The 17,464-nt window shown below is 36.1% G+C and overlaps 1 protein-coding gene across 4 annotated transcripts in view; it reads left to right on the top strand.

The window, feature by feature from the left end:
• The window catches only part of SEMA3D (semaphorin 3D), a 200,853-nt gene that overhangs the window by 106,357 nt on the left and 77,032 nt on the right, over positions 1-17,464 (top strand). For all 4 annotated transcript variants that reach the window (XM_043588732.1, XM_043588731.1, XM_043588734.1 and 1 more), the window contains exons 4-5: positions 4,560-4,622; positions 14,033-14,152. In XM_043588732.1, the coding sequence (XP_043444667.1) occupies positions 4,560-4,622; positions 14,033-14,152 (183 nt within the window). The remainder of the gene's footprint in view (positions 1-4,559; positions 4,623-14,032; positions 14,153-17,464) is intronic.

Here is a 17,464-nt window from a genome sequence, read left to right as displayed (position 1 = left end):
AAATATTGGCACGACTACAATGATTCTTCCCCCCCCCCCCCCTTTTAAGTAAATGTTTCCAGTCTGGAAGACAATCAGATATCTCCTAGGTTGTTGATATTAAGATAACTCTTTTTGTGATTTCTGAATTCTTGAGAGCATTGTATCAAAATAAGGCAGTATATAATCTTAATGAATCTTTATTTTAAAGGCTTATGTTATCTTAAAAAGTAAAATTATCTTTGTGATACTATCTTAGAATTACTCTTCAATAACAATGATTAAAGGATAATTTCTATTTTTAACAGGGTCTAGACTTTATGGGATTGAAGGCAAATGATGAAAAGTGAGATAACATTCGGGGAAAAATATCCTCTATAAACAAAGATTAAAAGATTTATTAAAATTGGTTTCTGGAGCCCAAAGAATTCTCAGCGCTTGAGTAACTTTGTGTAACATTTACCCACTAATCAAACACTTGATTCTCTGCTGCTTGAAATTTCAGTTTTATTGCTTCATTAGCTAGGATGACACATTTCAATTTACAATTACATGACTTACAATCAATTCAGTTTACAATTATATGACTTACAGTTAATAACTGAAAATGTACAAAAACCATGAAAACATCTTTTAGAGATTTGTATTCCTTTGCAAAGAGGGAAAAGAAATCTGCAGTTACTAGTGTCAAATCCTTAAGAAAAAAATCAGAGTCAAAACTGTTAAACCACACTAAGCTATTAAGCGCAAGTAATTGAAAACAGTGGTTCAAAAATAGAGACCTGTATCTTGGTCTCTATCTTGGGGCCTCTTGGATGCTCCCTGAGCACAGTTTCCATCTTCCGAGCTCTCTGCTCACTTTGTATCTCCCAAGAAAATGCAGTTACCTTATCTGTTTACAGAACTATCTTCCTGACTCAATGCCACACCTTGCCCAGCATACAGAGGGCCTTTGTAATTATATGTGTAATGAACAAATAATTTATGAATAGTACTTACTCTGTGCTGACTTTGGAGCTTTCATGTAGATTGCAAAGAAGTTATAAAGATTGTTTCCACATTTTGTCACTCTTTAAATAACTCACTTTTGAAGCCCCTACAAATATATGCAAAATCAATTTTAGAAACATTTATGTCATGACCTACTTTTTAACTCAGTCACTCTACTGGTTCAAGGTAAAAAACAAAACAAACCAAAACAAACAAACAAACAAACAAACAAACAAACACCCTGTGATAATCTTTTTCTTCTTTACATCTTATTTACTTAATATAGAAGAATTTTATATTTTCCCTTTTTTAATAGACTTTATAACAATAAGATATTTAAAGTTTATTTGTTTGTTTTGAGAGAGAGGGAGAGAGTGTCCCAAGTAGGCTCTACAACTGTCAGCGCAGAGCCCAATGCAGGGGTCGATCTCACAAACATCCATGAAAGAAATCATGACCTGAGCTGAAATCAAGAATCAGACGCTTAACCGACTGAGCCACCCAGGTGCCCCCTCAATAAGATATTTAGATTAGAACAAATATCCATAACTCTCTGTTCTAAGTTTATTTCTGAAATGTGAGTGAATTTTACCATCATAAAAAAAAACAGAAAAGAATAGGATTTGACATATTGAAAGGACTCAAAGAAATATTCATCTAGACTAGAGAACAAATAAAATGAGCTAAAGATTAAACCAATTGGCAGATGGTGGATATGCATTCTGTGTACCTTCTATGTTCAGTCCAATGATACAAAGTGATACTCTGTAAAATCACTATAATATTCTAGATCAGCATGTTTAGAGTTGCAGTTTTGCGAGAGATTGCACAAAGTGAATATACCTGACAATACTGAATGAACTGTAAAAATAGCTCTGATGGTAAATTTTTAAAAAATGTTTATTTATTTATTTTGAGAGAAGGATAGAGAGCAAGGGAGAGGCAGAGAGAGAGGGAGATAGAATCCCAAGCAGGCTCCACACTGTCAGCACAGAACCTGACATGGGGCTCAAACCCACGAACCATGAGATCATGACCTCAGCTGAAATCAAGAGTCAGATGCTCAACTGATTGAGCCACCCAGATACCTCTAAGATGGTAAATTTTATGTTACGGATATTTTATCACAATTAAAGATAATAATAAAAATGAATCATCGAAGAAAAAAATACCTTGAGAGAGGATACATTGAGCTCATAGGTCCAAATACAAAGCAAAGTTACTATAAATTCAAGATGACACCTTTACAGGAGAGGAGAAGAACAGTGGCTTCAGTGTTTCTGCTACTAATGATTACAAATAAACAAACAATTAAAAAACAGCTGGAAGAAGGGAGACTGGGTGGCTCAGTCGGCTGAGTTTTCGGCTCAGGTCATAATCTCATTGTTCCTGGGTTCAAGCCCAGCGTGGAGACCCACAGAGGGCTCGTAGGGTCTCCATGCTGACAGTGTGGAGCCTGCTTGGGATTCTCTCTCTCCCTCTCACAGCCCCTCCCCCATTCTCTCTCCCTCTCTGTCACTCTCTCTTTCTCCCTCTCTCTCTCTACCTCCCTCCCTCTCAACATAAATAAATAAACTTAAAACACACAAGCAAACAAAACTGGAAGAAACTTTCAACTTTTCCTGCCAGCTGTGGTGTTCTACTTTTACTCCTCTTTCATTTATTTTTTTAAGACCTCATGATTCAGGGTTGATGATTGACTGTTGTCTTTTGGCCTATGCATGGCCCGTTTTGATTCATTTATTTACTAGCTTGAATTGCTTAGTTATTTTAAACTATGCATTAAATACCCGAAAAGGCACCATCCAGAACAAAAGCTAAGATCTCGTAAATAATCTGTTTCTTACCACCAATTTGTCTTTTTCCTTCCAGTCTGGGACAACCATTTTTTTCTGAATCCTGTATTCATCACCCCCTAGTTTTCATTTTTACATATTTATTGCATCTACATGTACGGTAAAAGTGTCTATTTTCTTTTAGTTGTTTTTGACATTATTCTAAGTGGATCATTCTGTTTGTAATTTGGGGGACTGCACTTTTTTTTACCTAATAGCAACTTGCTAAGATCTGTCCATATTATTTTTTATTACTGTAGTCTATTTATATTTTATGGACGGCTACTCTTCAGAATTGTGTGAAAGTATAATTGCCGAGAATTAAACCAGTTTGCAATAAATAGCATCTTTAGGTCCTTATTGTGAACCACATCGAGTTTAACTCATCATTTGATCCTACTCCTGGTCAGCCACCCTGTCTAGGTACACCTTAGGCTTGCAATTTGCAGCATGTAATTTGCAGCATTTACTTCATTTAAAAATCTTAGTTATTTTATTGAATTTGTCTAGTGTGAGTTTGAGTGGTATTCTCTGTTCTTCTTTACTCGGAGACATAAAACCCTGAAATCTCACTATGAAGATAATACCATATAAACATTTGTGACTCCTGAGTCATTTGTGAGTTCCAGGCTTAACAAGGCTTTTTCAGTGCATTCCCTCAGGATATTTTCTTTTTTTCCTTACCTATTAAAACATTTTCGGCTAACATTGGTGAGAAACATAATAAAAGTTTATCAGAGCTCTTGGAATATATATATATATATATATATATATATATATATATATATATATAGTAAGTAACTCAGAATTTGCTTTTCTTGTTTCTTCTTGCCTGTAGCTTAACAGGGAGCATTTCTTTCTTTAAGCTAATGGAGTAAAATAACTGTTTGAAACTTCATTTGCAAAACCTTCTTGACAGAATTCCTAAACTTTGTTAAAAACAAAACAAAACCTTTGTAATAAATTCAAGACAGTTAAAGCATGATTAAGAGCTACCAACCAAGGGATTTGCTGCCCTTGTCCTTAATCATTTGCCCAGATAATAATTATTATATAGTGGTGGAGACCCCTCTACTTCAGGAGACGGACTTTGGGTCATATTTTGGCTTTGCTGGTGACTATGTTCATGGCCCGTGACATGTTATTTAGTGGCTGTGTGAATAAGTTTTCTGATGTGAAAATGAGGAGAGTAAGTCCAGCCATCTCATTGGGTCATTGTGAGATTTCAGTAAGATGAAGCATGTATAATATTTAACTAAGTGAAAGATGCGTATGAGCTCCGCACGCGTTAAATATTGCCAGGAAATCCACACTGGTCTTTGACTTGGAGTGATAACTTTTGCTTGTAACCAAGTGCCGTTTTCCAACATTCGCTGCACATGTTTATAATGCACCACCACTCTGAGTGAGCACAGAAAAACAGCATAAATAAAATCTCTTACTTAAACAGATGCGAACCTGAACTGCTGACACCACAATAAGATTTTAGGGCCTTCTCAACATAACTTATCTATTATTAAATACACTTGAAAAGAAATTAGAAGATTATAATATGCAAATAGATAGTTCTGTAGTTCATTTTATTTTTTTATGGTGGCTTTGGAAAATATTTAAATCTCAAAATTCTTACATCATATCTAATAACATGCCCATAGTTTGACATCCACTCTTCAGCTTCACACACTCATTTTCCTAATTAGAATTGTAAGGTGTTTTAGATGTTCAGATTCTGACACACTTTGAAATGTCTTACAGATTTATTGGCCCGCCGCGAAGGAACGAGTGGAATTATGTAAATTAGCCGGGAAAGATGCCAATGTAAGTACAAGACTTTAAAACTATCTTTGTTGAACTGGTACTGATATGATAGTAAAATTTTTATTGGATTTTATTGAATTATTGGCATCAGTGTATTATTTTTAAGACTGCATTAATATTCTCTATAAAGATTAAGAAGACATAAAATATTTCTACCTTGCCAAAAGGAATAACACTATTCTCAGAAATTTAGAAATACAGGACTTTCTAAAGTGTTAATTGTAAATATTATTATTTTCTTCACATGAATCTCAGAAATGCACCTAAAACATTAAAAATAGATCGTCAGAAAATATTATATTTCTAGGATTTTACATTTGTTATTTGCATGGATTTTGGAAATGCACACAAAATCATGAGGTTCTACAGCACCATAAACACACAATTGATACTTAATTTAATTTGGGTTACTTAAACTTATGGCCTCTAGAAGAAGAATTTCAAAAGTTGGCATATTAAGAAAGATTGGGTGAAATGAATGGCATAAATTCTGGGATAAGAACCAGAAGTAATGTACTCTAAAATTTACTTAAGCATAATCATATGACGTAACCTATAAAGGATAAATAATGGAGTTCTAATACAAACTTCTGGTGTAAGCTGACTTATGGACCAGAGAAAACCCTTAGATACATGTGACTAACCTAGTTGCTTTGTGTGTGTGGCCAGGAGGTCCTGTCCGAATTGCTTTTGCACTGTCCACAGTGTTCTGCGTTCTCCTCCGCATTGCATTGCCTGTTCTATCTCCACAGTAACAGAAGAGGGCTGGGGCTCTTTCTGCCTCTTCTCAGCAAAGGGTTCTGATTCAGGACAGATGCTCTGTGTTCTGCCCTGACTTCTTGTACTGTGGTGACAGGGAGAATTGCTCACTTGCTTGCTTGCTTGCTTGCTTTCTCTTTCTTTCTCTTCCTCTTTCTTTTTCTTTCTTTCTTTCTTTCTTTCTTTCTTTCTTTCTTTCTTTCTCTCTCTCTTTCTTTCTTTCTTTCTTTCTTTCTTTTCTTTTCTTTTTTGATTTTTTGTTTTTGACAAAATAAATCGCTTCCTGAATGTAACTCAAGGTGAAAAGAGGTTCTAATTTTTTTTTTCAACGTTTATTTATTTTTGGGACAGAGAGAGACAGAGCATGAACGGGGGAGGGGCAGAGAGAGAGGGAGACACAGAATCGGAAACAGGCTCCAGGCTCTGAGCCATCAGCCCAGAGCCCGAAGCGGGGCTCGAACTCACGGACCGCAAGATCGTGACCTGGCTGAAGTCGGACGCTTAACTGACTGCGCCACCCAGGCGCCCCAGGAGGTTCTAAACCTTGAGCAGAAACATGGATATCCTGAGGCTTCCTTTACAGTATTCTCTAATGTTGCTGTAAACACAGTAATGCAGGGGTGTTTTGCGGAGCAATGCTTTATATTTAATTACAATTAATAGTGTGCGTTATATATAGGAAAGCATAATGAGATATAAAAATTCTCACTTGATCAATGTGATAAAACAACATGACATATGATGCCTAATATAATTACGAGAAAGCTTAGAAGACTAAGAATTTGAGACAACTGGTTTGTTCACCCATTTTGTTTATTCAGCAAATACTTATTAGAGTGTAAATATGTCCATAACTATATATATGAAAGGATACAGTATCTGCTATCATGGAGTTTTTAATACTCAGTAACAACACTGCAAAACAAAATAATCAAAACAACAGGAAGGAAAACTTTCAATTATGCCTGACTTTGTATTCCTTTAATGTTAAATGTGGTCTTTGCAGGCACATTTATGTTAATAGAAATATATCAGGGGGTGTCAGCAGCAAATGCAACAGGAAACAGCTGTCACATTTATTTTACTTGAAATGAAAAGATCAAACTATTCCAAAATATATTCTTCCTCCCATGTCTCTAATCTCTTCACCCTGTTCACTACCCTACTGAGCGGGTGCTCAGCTCTGCAAATCCTCAATACTTTTTTTGTATTTGTGGGGAAAAAAAAGATGCAGTATTTATGAGAGGCTTCAAAATTAATTTAATAACAATAAGAGCATGCCATACACAGTATGAACACTAGAATATTTTGTATTTTCCCAGTATTGACTGCATGAAAAGGGGACAATAGGAAAAGGGTGTTTTAAATTTCCTCCAATAAACTAATGTCAATATTCCCATGGAGCAGATGAGGGGTAAATACTCAAGGTCAAACAATCAGTGAAGGTTTCAGTTGTGACAGTGTTCTTATTTCAGTATGTTCACTACTCCAAGTTATATAGTAACTCAGTTGCCCATATTATTAAGTTAAAGCAAAGGGTGATAAACTTTTCAGGAGGTGGGGTCCTAGAGCATAGATGACCCAATATATGGAACCTATACTTGCAAGTTGAGTTGTATTTGGGAGCTAGTAATCACCTCTAACCTTGAAGCACACCTACTGCTACCCCAAGATTAGAGATATGGGAAGCTTTTCCCTCTGTACTGAAATCTGTAAAGTTTGATGTTGAATCATGTGGGGATAATACAACTCTTCACCTCCTTCTTTTTAATCTGTCACTGTAAAATAATATATTTTAGAATTACTAAGAATAGCTAACACTTTTATAGCACTTACCATGCTCTGGGAACTGCTTTCAATGCTTTATAAGCCCCCTTCATCCTTTTAATCATACTAAATGCAAGGTTTTAATGTTTTCTAGATGAAAAGACTGAACCCAGAAAAATTAAATGGGTTGCCCAATATCACATCTAATAAATAGTGAAACCGTGAATTGAATCTATAGGTCTTGCCCCATAGTCCGTGTTCTCACTTATACAACACTGTGATCTACACGTCTGAATTCTACATATAAGGTCTGAAAACCTTACCCCTCAAACTGTACCCCTCAAATCACTTCCCCTTCAATATCCCGTAATAGAGCCTCGATTTACAGCATTGCATAGATTTCAGCCAACAGAAAACTGAGGCAAGTGTGTGGTTTTATTGACCTCTTTTACTGCCTTAGGCATTACCCTCTCTCCTCCCTTCTCTCTAGTAATTTTTACCTACTTCCCAAGAGTGCTTTTAGGATTAACAAGCGTTTGGAAAGACTGTCCCTTTACACAAAGGTACTATATAACTGAAAAATAGTGAATTATTTACCATAATGAAAGTTAGCTAATTGGGGTGGGGATGGAATAGAAGATGTGGATACAAAAGAGAACTATTCCCCTTTCTTGACCAGTCTCCAGTTTAGTCCAAAGAAAGGAAATAGTGGCAGGAAGCTATTTGATAGCATTTTGTTTCTGCTTAGAATATTTTTCAAAAGAAAGTCACTAAAAAAAAGTGTCTTTGGTCCTGACTATAAAGAGTGGAGTAAACAGCTCAGTCCAGGCAAAAGAACACACAGGATGTGGGCAGCCTGGGTTCTGTTTGTCATCTTAACCCTAGAGGCACACAACCTCGTCAACAGAGACATTGCGTAGAATTCAAGGATCTTCCATGGGTAACGTCCTATGATTACATTCTTTCTTCTTTTTGTGAAAGAACATCTAAAAGTGAAACAAAGTGCTCATTGTAGAAAGTTTGCAAATTACTTGGACGTCATCTGTAAATATCTCCTCCCCCATGAACATTACCCAGAGATAGCTGGTGACGTTTTGATGTTTATTCTTCTATCTTATCTATTTACTATTTTTCAGAATGAAATCATTGTATACATAGTCCCTTACAACATTTTTTTTTTGCTTTGCAAACTGCCATGAGCATTTTCCCATGTCATTAAATTCCTTTTTATAACACTACTTTTAATAGCTACACTGCATTCCTTTATATATTATTTCATCAATCCTCTATTGTTAGAAATTTGGTATATATCCAGTTTTTAACTTTTGTAAGTGATGCTTCACGTGAAAAATCTTATACATAAATATTGTGAACATCTTTGATTACTGAGTAGAATTACTGGTCAGAGGATATAATTTTGTTATAGGATATAAAAGTTTTTATGCCCATCACAAAATTACCCTCCAGAAAGTTGATGCCTTTGTGCCTTAACCAGCAATGTGTGCTGGTGAGAGGATATTATTTTACCCTACTCTTGCTAATAGTGGGGACAACGTGTGGTTAATATTTAATGCTAATACGTAAATGAATAAAATAAATGTATTTCATCTTGGCCAACAAAAAGAGAGTTATTTTTGTTATTTTTGCCTGAAATTCTTCCATTACTAGAAGTACTAAATATTTTATATTTTGTAGGATATAATACCTCTATAATTTGTTCATTTTTAAGTTTTAGTGTTTGCCTTTTCCTTACTGGTTATTTACAGATTTTTAAGATATATATATATATATATATATATATATATATATAGTTGTATCATATTATTATACACATTTTCCAGGAAAAATATATATACAGTTTATTATTACTTTGTGATCCCCTTATATAGAAAATATTCTTTTCCAGTTATCTTATTTGGTCTGTGGACTTTTGGATTTTAAATATTTACCATTGAGCTATAGCTACTAAATTTTAAATGTTTAAATAGGCATCTCTCTCTCTCTCTCTCTCTCTCTCTCTCTCTCTCTTTAAAGTATTTTATTTTGTCCTGGCACTACAGCTAGTTTTTGCTCTGTAGAAATTTCTACTTTGGATCTTCCATTTTTAAGAGAGAAATGTGATATTTGTATTTTCATGTATTTATTTTGAGGTGTCAACAACTAATGAAAATATTTTCAGCCCTGTAAGACCTAAACAGTTCCCTGTGTAGCCTGGATTCTATTCTGAAGTCTTTTAGACAAACCTGACCTGTAGCATGTGAAAAGACTATACTGATGACCAAAATATTTGATGGTCACTATTATTCGCAAAATATACTAAAAGTAAAAACAAACCAGATCCCTAAGTCACGAGTGTCTTTCCATATATAACCTAAATAAGTTAAAATTGGCAATTATAAGTTAGTTATCAGAAACATATATAAAGCTATATTAGATTTAATTGGACTATATATAAGTCTAGAGAATTATAGTTACTGGATTTCTGTTTTCTTTTTCTTTTTCTTTTTTTTTTTCAGGTGTCTAGGGAGAAACTCAAATTCCAAGTGCTGACACGTAATACAAATAGATATTAGCTTTTTCTTCTGAGTATTAATTCAGTATTATATTTGTCTTACTTATTTAATTGCATATATATGAATGAATGTATATGTGAGGTAAAATATTGAAATGTTATTTGAGAGAATTAGAAAGTTGATACTAGTTTTAAATTTTCTGTTTCTCTTTTTCTTCCAATGGGAGTGTTGGTTGGAGGGAAGGAGAGTAGGTGGGAAGAATAAGGAAGGAAGGAGAAATTCAATATTTTTCCAAAGTTGAGTATATTACTCACTTAATTGAATTGTTTGTTCCCATGTGACCACCCTTGCAGTTGTGGGGAATAGCTGACAAATTAGCCAGATTTCAGGGGAAGTTAAAAAAGCTGCTTCTCAAAGTTATCTTTCTTCATGCCTCACAGAATGACGCTACCGTTAATAGCCGTGCAGGTTGCTAAGTGAATTAAATCAAGTTAATCATTGCTCCTCCTATTGAAGCAAAACTTGATCTTGTAGGATCTTTGTTCCCAGGTTTCTTTTCCCTCAAGCAACCCAACCCTTTTCATTGCCTTCAGGAACTACCTTCCATCAACTTCACTACTGAACACTTTGAGCAGAACTGACTTCGTCATAAAGTGTCAGACCATTCAGGACTCACCCGTAAATTGTTCTATTCTATGTCAGCCCAATCTGGGATGCGGGAGGGATTGCATAAGTAAATCACTGCTAATATCTCACCAGGTCAGATACTAACATAGTAAGTTACTTTCTAGGACTGGCTGCATTTTAATAAAGTACTCCTACACAAGTTCAAAGATGTGAAGTATTTCAAGTGTGATTCTGTCTCCTCTGTATTAAACTTCACCCTGGCTTATTACCCTTTTTGAAACAATTGCTATGTCTCTCATAGTCCCCAATCTTTCTGACTCTATAATTTATAATCTGGAAAGGGAGTTGTTTTATTTTTTTATACAAATATGTGTGTTAGAATCTTGTAAAATTACTGTCTTGGTCAGCGTGGGCTACTGTAACAAAATATCGTAAACTAGGTGGTTTAAACAATAGACATTTATTTCTCACAGTTCTGGACGCTGTGAAGTTCAAGATCAAAGTGCAGGCAGACTTGGTCCCTGATGAAAATTCTCTTCCTGGCTTGCAGATGGCCATGATCCTGTCATATCTTCACATGGCAAAGAGAGAGAGGGGAGGGGGGAGAGGGAGAGAGAGAGAAGAGAGTTCTTTCTGTTCCTTCCCATAAGGGCACTCACTAATCCCACCATGATGATCCTACTCTCCAAAAGCTAATTACCTCCAAAGACCCCACCTCCTATTACCATCTCATTGAGGGGCTTAGGGTTTCAACCAATGAGTTTTGGAGGACACAAATACTCAGTTCACAACAATTACCCTCTGAATTCTATGACTGTTCGTAAAACTGAGCTTTTTAAAAAATGATGAAATAATGGGCAGTGAATCTATTTCTCCTCACTCCAGCAGTGTAATTCTGCTCTTCCCTTTCCTGTGGACTGTTCTTTGTATAGATCTTACCTTGCATAAATCTCTTTGTGGGGGAAAGATCAAGAAATAAAAGTCCCTTCGGTGAGCATGAGTGAGCCAAATAAAGGCCGGAGAATACTAAAACCTGTCATCCTAGTGAGGAAGCCATCGTTACACCTTATCTGGTGATCACAGACATTTTTTCCACTTTTTGTCTTGGCTGTTCTCATCTCTGTTATTTGTTCAAAATCATTAGTGTGGCATATGTACTGTCGGAATTAGATTTGCATTTGAGATTGCCTAACATGATATTAAAGAACATGAAGCAAGTCCCCTATGGTGCCTTTGTGCACATAGAAAATAAGTTCTCTCCATCAGACACATTGATAGAAAGGTGGAAAACTGACACAATAGGATTTTGTTAAGCAAGCCTACTTGCTAGAAAACTGTTTTAGTGAATTTAAATTTTTCCTTTCTTAGGGGTGCCTGGGTGGCTCCATGGGTTGAGCATTACCCTCTTGATTTCAGCTCAGGTCGTGATCCCAGAGTCGTGGGCCCGAGCCCCACATCAGGGTCTGCACTGAGATGGAGCCTGCTTAAGATTCTTTCTCCCTCTGTCCCTCTTCGCACTCACACGCTCTCTCTCTCTAAAATAAATAATAGAGGGGCGCCTGGGTGGCTCAGTCGGTTAAGCGTCCGACTTCGGCTCAGGTCACGATCTCACGGTTCGTGGGTTTGAGCCCCACATCAGGCTCTGTGCTGACAGCTTGGAGCCTGGACCCTGCTTCTGATTCCATCTCTCCCTCTCTCTCTGCCCCTCCCCTGCTCATGCTGTCTCTCTCTGTCTCTCAAAAATAAATAAATGTAAACAAATTTTTTTAATAAAATAAAATAAATTAAATGATAGATAAGTAAATAATTTCCTTTCTTAAGAGTTTGCATATAGTAAGTATATGAGAACATATACAAAACATACGAAAATATTCAAAATGATAAAGATGTCGATAGTGTGATTTGCACATTTAGATGTGCCTTTTTGTTTGTTTTTGTTTTTCAGCATACAACCTAAGTAACCATATGCAGTGGCCCCATTAGAGAGTGCGAAGTCTGCCCGCTTGATAAAAAACATCCTTTTCTTGTGTAGGTGCCCAAGGGACTGATAGTGATACTGTCTTTTCATATAGTCTTAAGCAACTGCTTTGGTTATAGCGAAGCAGAGAACAGAAGGCCCCATGAGTTCATTGTGACATTCTTCTAGGCTAGAATGTACATCTTTTATTAACTGGCATCTATGAAATCTCAAGACATCAAACTGCAAGGCGAGGGCCGAAGGAAGTACTAAGGACGAGGAACTCTGTACCACAGAGATGCAGACGTAGCTTTTCGCTCTCAAATCTGGGTAGCCACTGGGATAGTGATATTTTATTTAGATCAAAATCAGGGTTGGGTGCCTGGGTGGCTGAGTCGGTTAAGCGTCCGACTTCAGCCCAGGTCATGATCTCACGGCTCATGAGTTGGAGCCCCGCGTCAGGCTCTGTGCTGACAGCTTGGAGGCTGGAGCCTGCTTCGGATACTGTGTCTCCCTCTCTTTCTGCCCCTCTCCCACTCATGCTCTGTCTCTCTCAAAAATAAAATAAAAACATAATTTAAAAAAATCAGGGTAAATAATAATTATTAATGTTACATCATTTAACTTAATTCACATAAGAATCCTGTCAGTTAAGTTGTTGTCTGCTTTTGAAAATTTTATGTAATTTTAAAAGCCACCCTGCCCTGCCAGTTAGGTCACTGTTTTTTGGTGTTGGGGTTTTTGGTAATACATTCCTTCTTAACAACCCAATAAGAGTGACCACTAGGTCAAGGTCTGACTGGTGAGGAAATCGTGGACATTCAGGTAGGAAAGAACTTGGCTTTTCCTGTGAATCCCAGTGGCTTCATTAGGCTTCTTCCTTCCTTAGTGAACACTCACTCATCTCCTAGATAGAATCAATCTAGAATAAAAGTGTACTCCAGCCCATGTTTTCTCAGGGGTTTTGGGGTCTGGGAACCATGAAGCCGTGGTTAAGATCATTCCCAATAATTATGTAAAGATAAGGAATTATTTATCGGAGGTAAATAGAAAAGTAATGTATGATAACAGAAATGACTACTCTGAAAAATTGAGTCACTATTTGTAAGTAACTAAGATAATAATTAAGTTATAACAATAATAATGCAAAGAAATATTTCTAGGACTAAGCATATGCAAAACAAGCAGGAATCTATAAATCTCTTCAAAACTTTGAGCCCGTGTAAAAATACGTATGGGAAAAACAAAAGATTCTTAGAATAAGCAGGAGTTAATTTGAGTCTTAAAGGCTCTGTAACATTGAAAATAAGTGGAAATAAAGTAATAGGGCATTCCACCCAATAAGAATGGAATACATATATGGGAATACACGTCTGTGTTCAGTGTTTTGCTCAGTGGAGCTGAGACAGTTGATGTTGTAAGCAGTAGACAATGTGGGAACATCAGAATGTGACAGGTTTTGTTCTCTAGGTGATTCATGAAGCAACGTATGTATATCTCATTCTGTTTATATACATTCTCTGGACCCCTTGAATACTTATAGAGATGTATGTTCTAAGACCCTGATTAGTTCAAAACCTGTAAAACTTCAGACAGCTTCAGTCGCTCGTTTAAGGCAGTTTCTAATATGTTTTGCCTCCTTTGCTAAATCAGATGTTTAAAGACTTCTCATAAATCTTTTTTTTTTCATTTTTGCTGCTATTCTTGATAATTTATCTACTTGGAAAGCAGGTGGTATGAATCAATCTTTGTGTGCTAATGCTTTTATTTTTTTGTGTGTCCAATAGACAGAATGTGCAAATTTCATCCGTGTACTTCAGCCCTACAACAAAACTCACATTTATGTGTGTGGAACTGGAGCATTTCATCCAATATGTGGTTATATTGATCTTGGAGTCTACAAGGAGGTAATATAATGAAATAGAATGAAAACAGTTAGTTGTCATAATGTTACTTAATGTCTTTGACATGAAGCAGTCAGATTTGAATATAAAATTTGAATCATACAGTTTATAAGAACTCACATTCCCAACCATCTGATGGATTGCCATTTTGATTATACACTTTATCTACCTAATAAAATTTTTATTAGAAGTTTTTTTAGAGAAGATTAAAATTAAAAGGACATAATGTTGAAAGTGCTTGTTTTCTGTGGGCTCTATGTATGTCGTTATTTTCTCTTGAGTTTCCATTATAATTAGATCTATATAGTATGTTGCTGTTAGTAAAAATCCACGTCCCATAAGGCCTTGCAGTGGAATTGTATCTTATAAATAATTTCATTTTCCCCATTTGGCAAATTTGGACCTGTTACGTATGGTTACAATGGTGCACACTAAGCACAGAGGATTTTAATTATTGTCTTAAAATTGTATAGGTAGTCATTAGCACGCTGAACTCATGATTTCTGCCAGATCAAATTGACATAGTAGAAATAAAGGTTGTACTAAATTAGGAATAATATATTCCAGCTATCAGTGAGCATTTTAATAAATGAGAAGCATGCAGATTTCAGTAACTTAATTAATAACTAATACATTAAAGCGCCTTCTTTGGGTCATGGACTGTGCCAGGCACTGTACATGGATGGTTTCTTTGAAATTTCACGACACTCTTAATTGAAGTTAATACCTTTGTAACTCCCAACTTACAAGTTAGTAAAAATGGAGTCTCAGTGGAATTAAATAACACGCCTGAAATCTCCCAGCTAATAAGTGGTCTGGCAAGGAATTGGACCAAAGCAGTCTGTCTCCAGAGCAAGCATGCCCACCTGAGATTCAGAATACATACTCTAAATTGCTTCTTTGTATGGGTTTGATGGGTTGTACTGTCATCCTTATGTTTATGTATATACTACTTGTGAATAACCACACATATTTGCAGGATAATTGGCTGTGTGTTTGAAAGCAAAGTCTAGGCGTATGGAACAAGTTTCTTTACATTGATTTAACTGATTCATGCAGAGATCAAACCCACAGCTGTGGCTGGATTAATTTTCCTCTCTAACCAACTTGTCTAACCAGCCCATTCTCAACCGTTTGAAAATAAAGCAACTTTCATAGTTAAATCTCTGAACCACTAGGAGACTTGGCAACTTGAATCCATCATTCTTTGTTGCTGGTGTAATGTTCTCTTGCCTAGCTTTGATGAAGGGTAATATATAACAGTAGCTCATAGCATAGGGTGTAATTATATGAGATAGCCCCACAGCTTGGATGTGCTTTGAGGCTTGAGGCTAAAGGCCAAACTCACAACTTGCTGAGGGGTGCAAATAGTGTTCTTTAACTCCTAAAAGTCACAAGTGCTGAAAGGGAATTTAGATGGAGCTAATTACTTAGCTTGGGACTGTCAAGCAGCCCCGGGGCAGTCAGATTTATAAGTTCTGTGAACACGAGAATTATGAGTGAGCAGGGATATGGAATCTTGTGTGTTTTCCATTGGTCAGGAGTACAGGTAATTGCACGGCGATGCTGCTTGAAGATGGTTAACTTTTTAAATGAATTGTGAGTCCCAGGAATTCCTTGTCCTTCCAGAACGAATTTAGAAGGCTCTTAGATTATTAGATAAAGTTGCTCCTAAAGTGGCTGGAAAGAGGAACCAGCAATGAGAAGAAAGAGGAAAAAAAAAAAAAACACCTCAAATGAATGCCAGATTTCTGTCTTTGGCAGTGAATCGGAGAGTGCTAGTACTTATTGAGGTGAGAATAGTAATAAGTTTGGGAGGGAAATGGTAAGTTGGTTTTGTACATTCTGCATCTGACAAATGCAGGTCATACCAACTGGGCATTTGGATCCGGATTTCAGGACAGAAGTCAGGGCAGTTGTTAACAGCTAATAGTTAGCGCATGGGGAGCCAGGGTTTGAATTATGGCTTCAGCCATTTACCAGCTCCATAGTCTTATCCACCCTGCATAAAATTTCCAAGCTTCTGTTTATTTAGGAAAAAGATAATGATAATAATAGAAACTATCTCACAGAGTTATTTTGAGGAGAAAATGAGAAAATGCTTTTGGCCAAGTACTTGCTTCCTTCCAGTAACTTAGTACTCAGTCATATTAGGCAGTAGGAACACAGAAAGGCAAAAAGGCAAGGATTTTAAAAGTATATGTTTAAACTTCATGTGAAAATAATGTCTGCAATATATTTATGCATGTATGTGTATGTATAGTGTGTGTATACACACACATTCAATATATATATTATTCTGTGTGTGTGTGTATGTGTGTGTATATGTGTGTATATATATATATATATATATATATATATATATATATATATTCCATGACACTGAGAATACCTGATAGTTGTTGAGTAATTACAATGTAAGTGTGTTCTTTGCTCTGGGATCTCCCCTATGCTGCTGCTTATCTCTTGAATTGCGGGTGGTATTAATAATAACTTTGCCTCGTTGCTATGTTGATTAAATGTTTCCTATCATGCTTATCTCTCTACTTCAACAACATATGTCTGTGCACAGCTTAGATAGGTACATTTTGCTTAATTAATTAGGCTTAGGGAATTTAATAGGACAAGTCTTATAAAACTGAAGCTGTCTCAAAAGTTAGCGTCATGTAATTTAGTCCATTTATCTTGGAAAGGCCGTTTAGTCAACCATTATTTTTTTACATGATATTCTTATTGGTGTCCTTGACTCTGGCTTAAGGAAACTTGCTTTCCTGATATTTTCTTTCCTCGGGCGATTATAAGAGAGACCTTGAACTAAGCCTTCACGGATACCAATTTTATGGACTTATCTTGAGAATTTAATAAAGTGAAACATCTTAAAAACAGAAGTCTGTACAATTATGAGCGTTTATCCAGTACTTTTGATTAACTGTGCCCCTCTCTGGTTTTCTTGGTTTTTCTTTCTTACCTTTTTACTATAATCTTCTGGCACACCAGGATTCAGTTTACTTCCTGTCCCATTACAATATCCCATTATAGGCTTTAGGGTCTACAGTTCTGTTTGACCTATGGAAAATAATGTGCTCTTAATGATATTTAAACATACATAAGAGCCACTATCTGCAGGTGTTTTTTTTGTTTTGTTTTTGTTTTTGTTTTTGTTTTTGTTTTTCTTTCCCCCCTGAGGTACTGACGTATCTCTAGCCCCATTCCCAGTTGGGAAGCATGCCCTAAATGTGTTCTCACTGGACTTTTTTCGTGCTTAGGCTACACTATCACAGGTTGTCATTAGCTGGCCTGTTCTAACCAAACATA

The sequence above is a fragment of the Prionailurus bengalensis genome, chromosome A2 (genome assembly GCF_016509475.1).
Source record: "Prionailurus bengalensis isolate Pbe53 chromosome A2, Fcat_Pben_1.1_paternal_pri, whole genome shotgun sequence".
Taxonomy (NCBI): Eukaryota; Metazoa; Chordata; class Mammalia; order Carnivora; family Felidae; genus Prionailurus; species Prionailurus bengalensis.
Note: the sequence above shows the minus strand (reverse complement) of the source record. Positions and strands in the feature narration are given on the sequence as shown.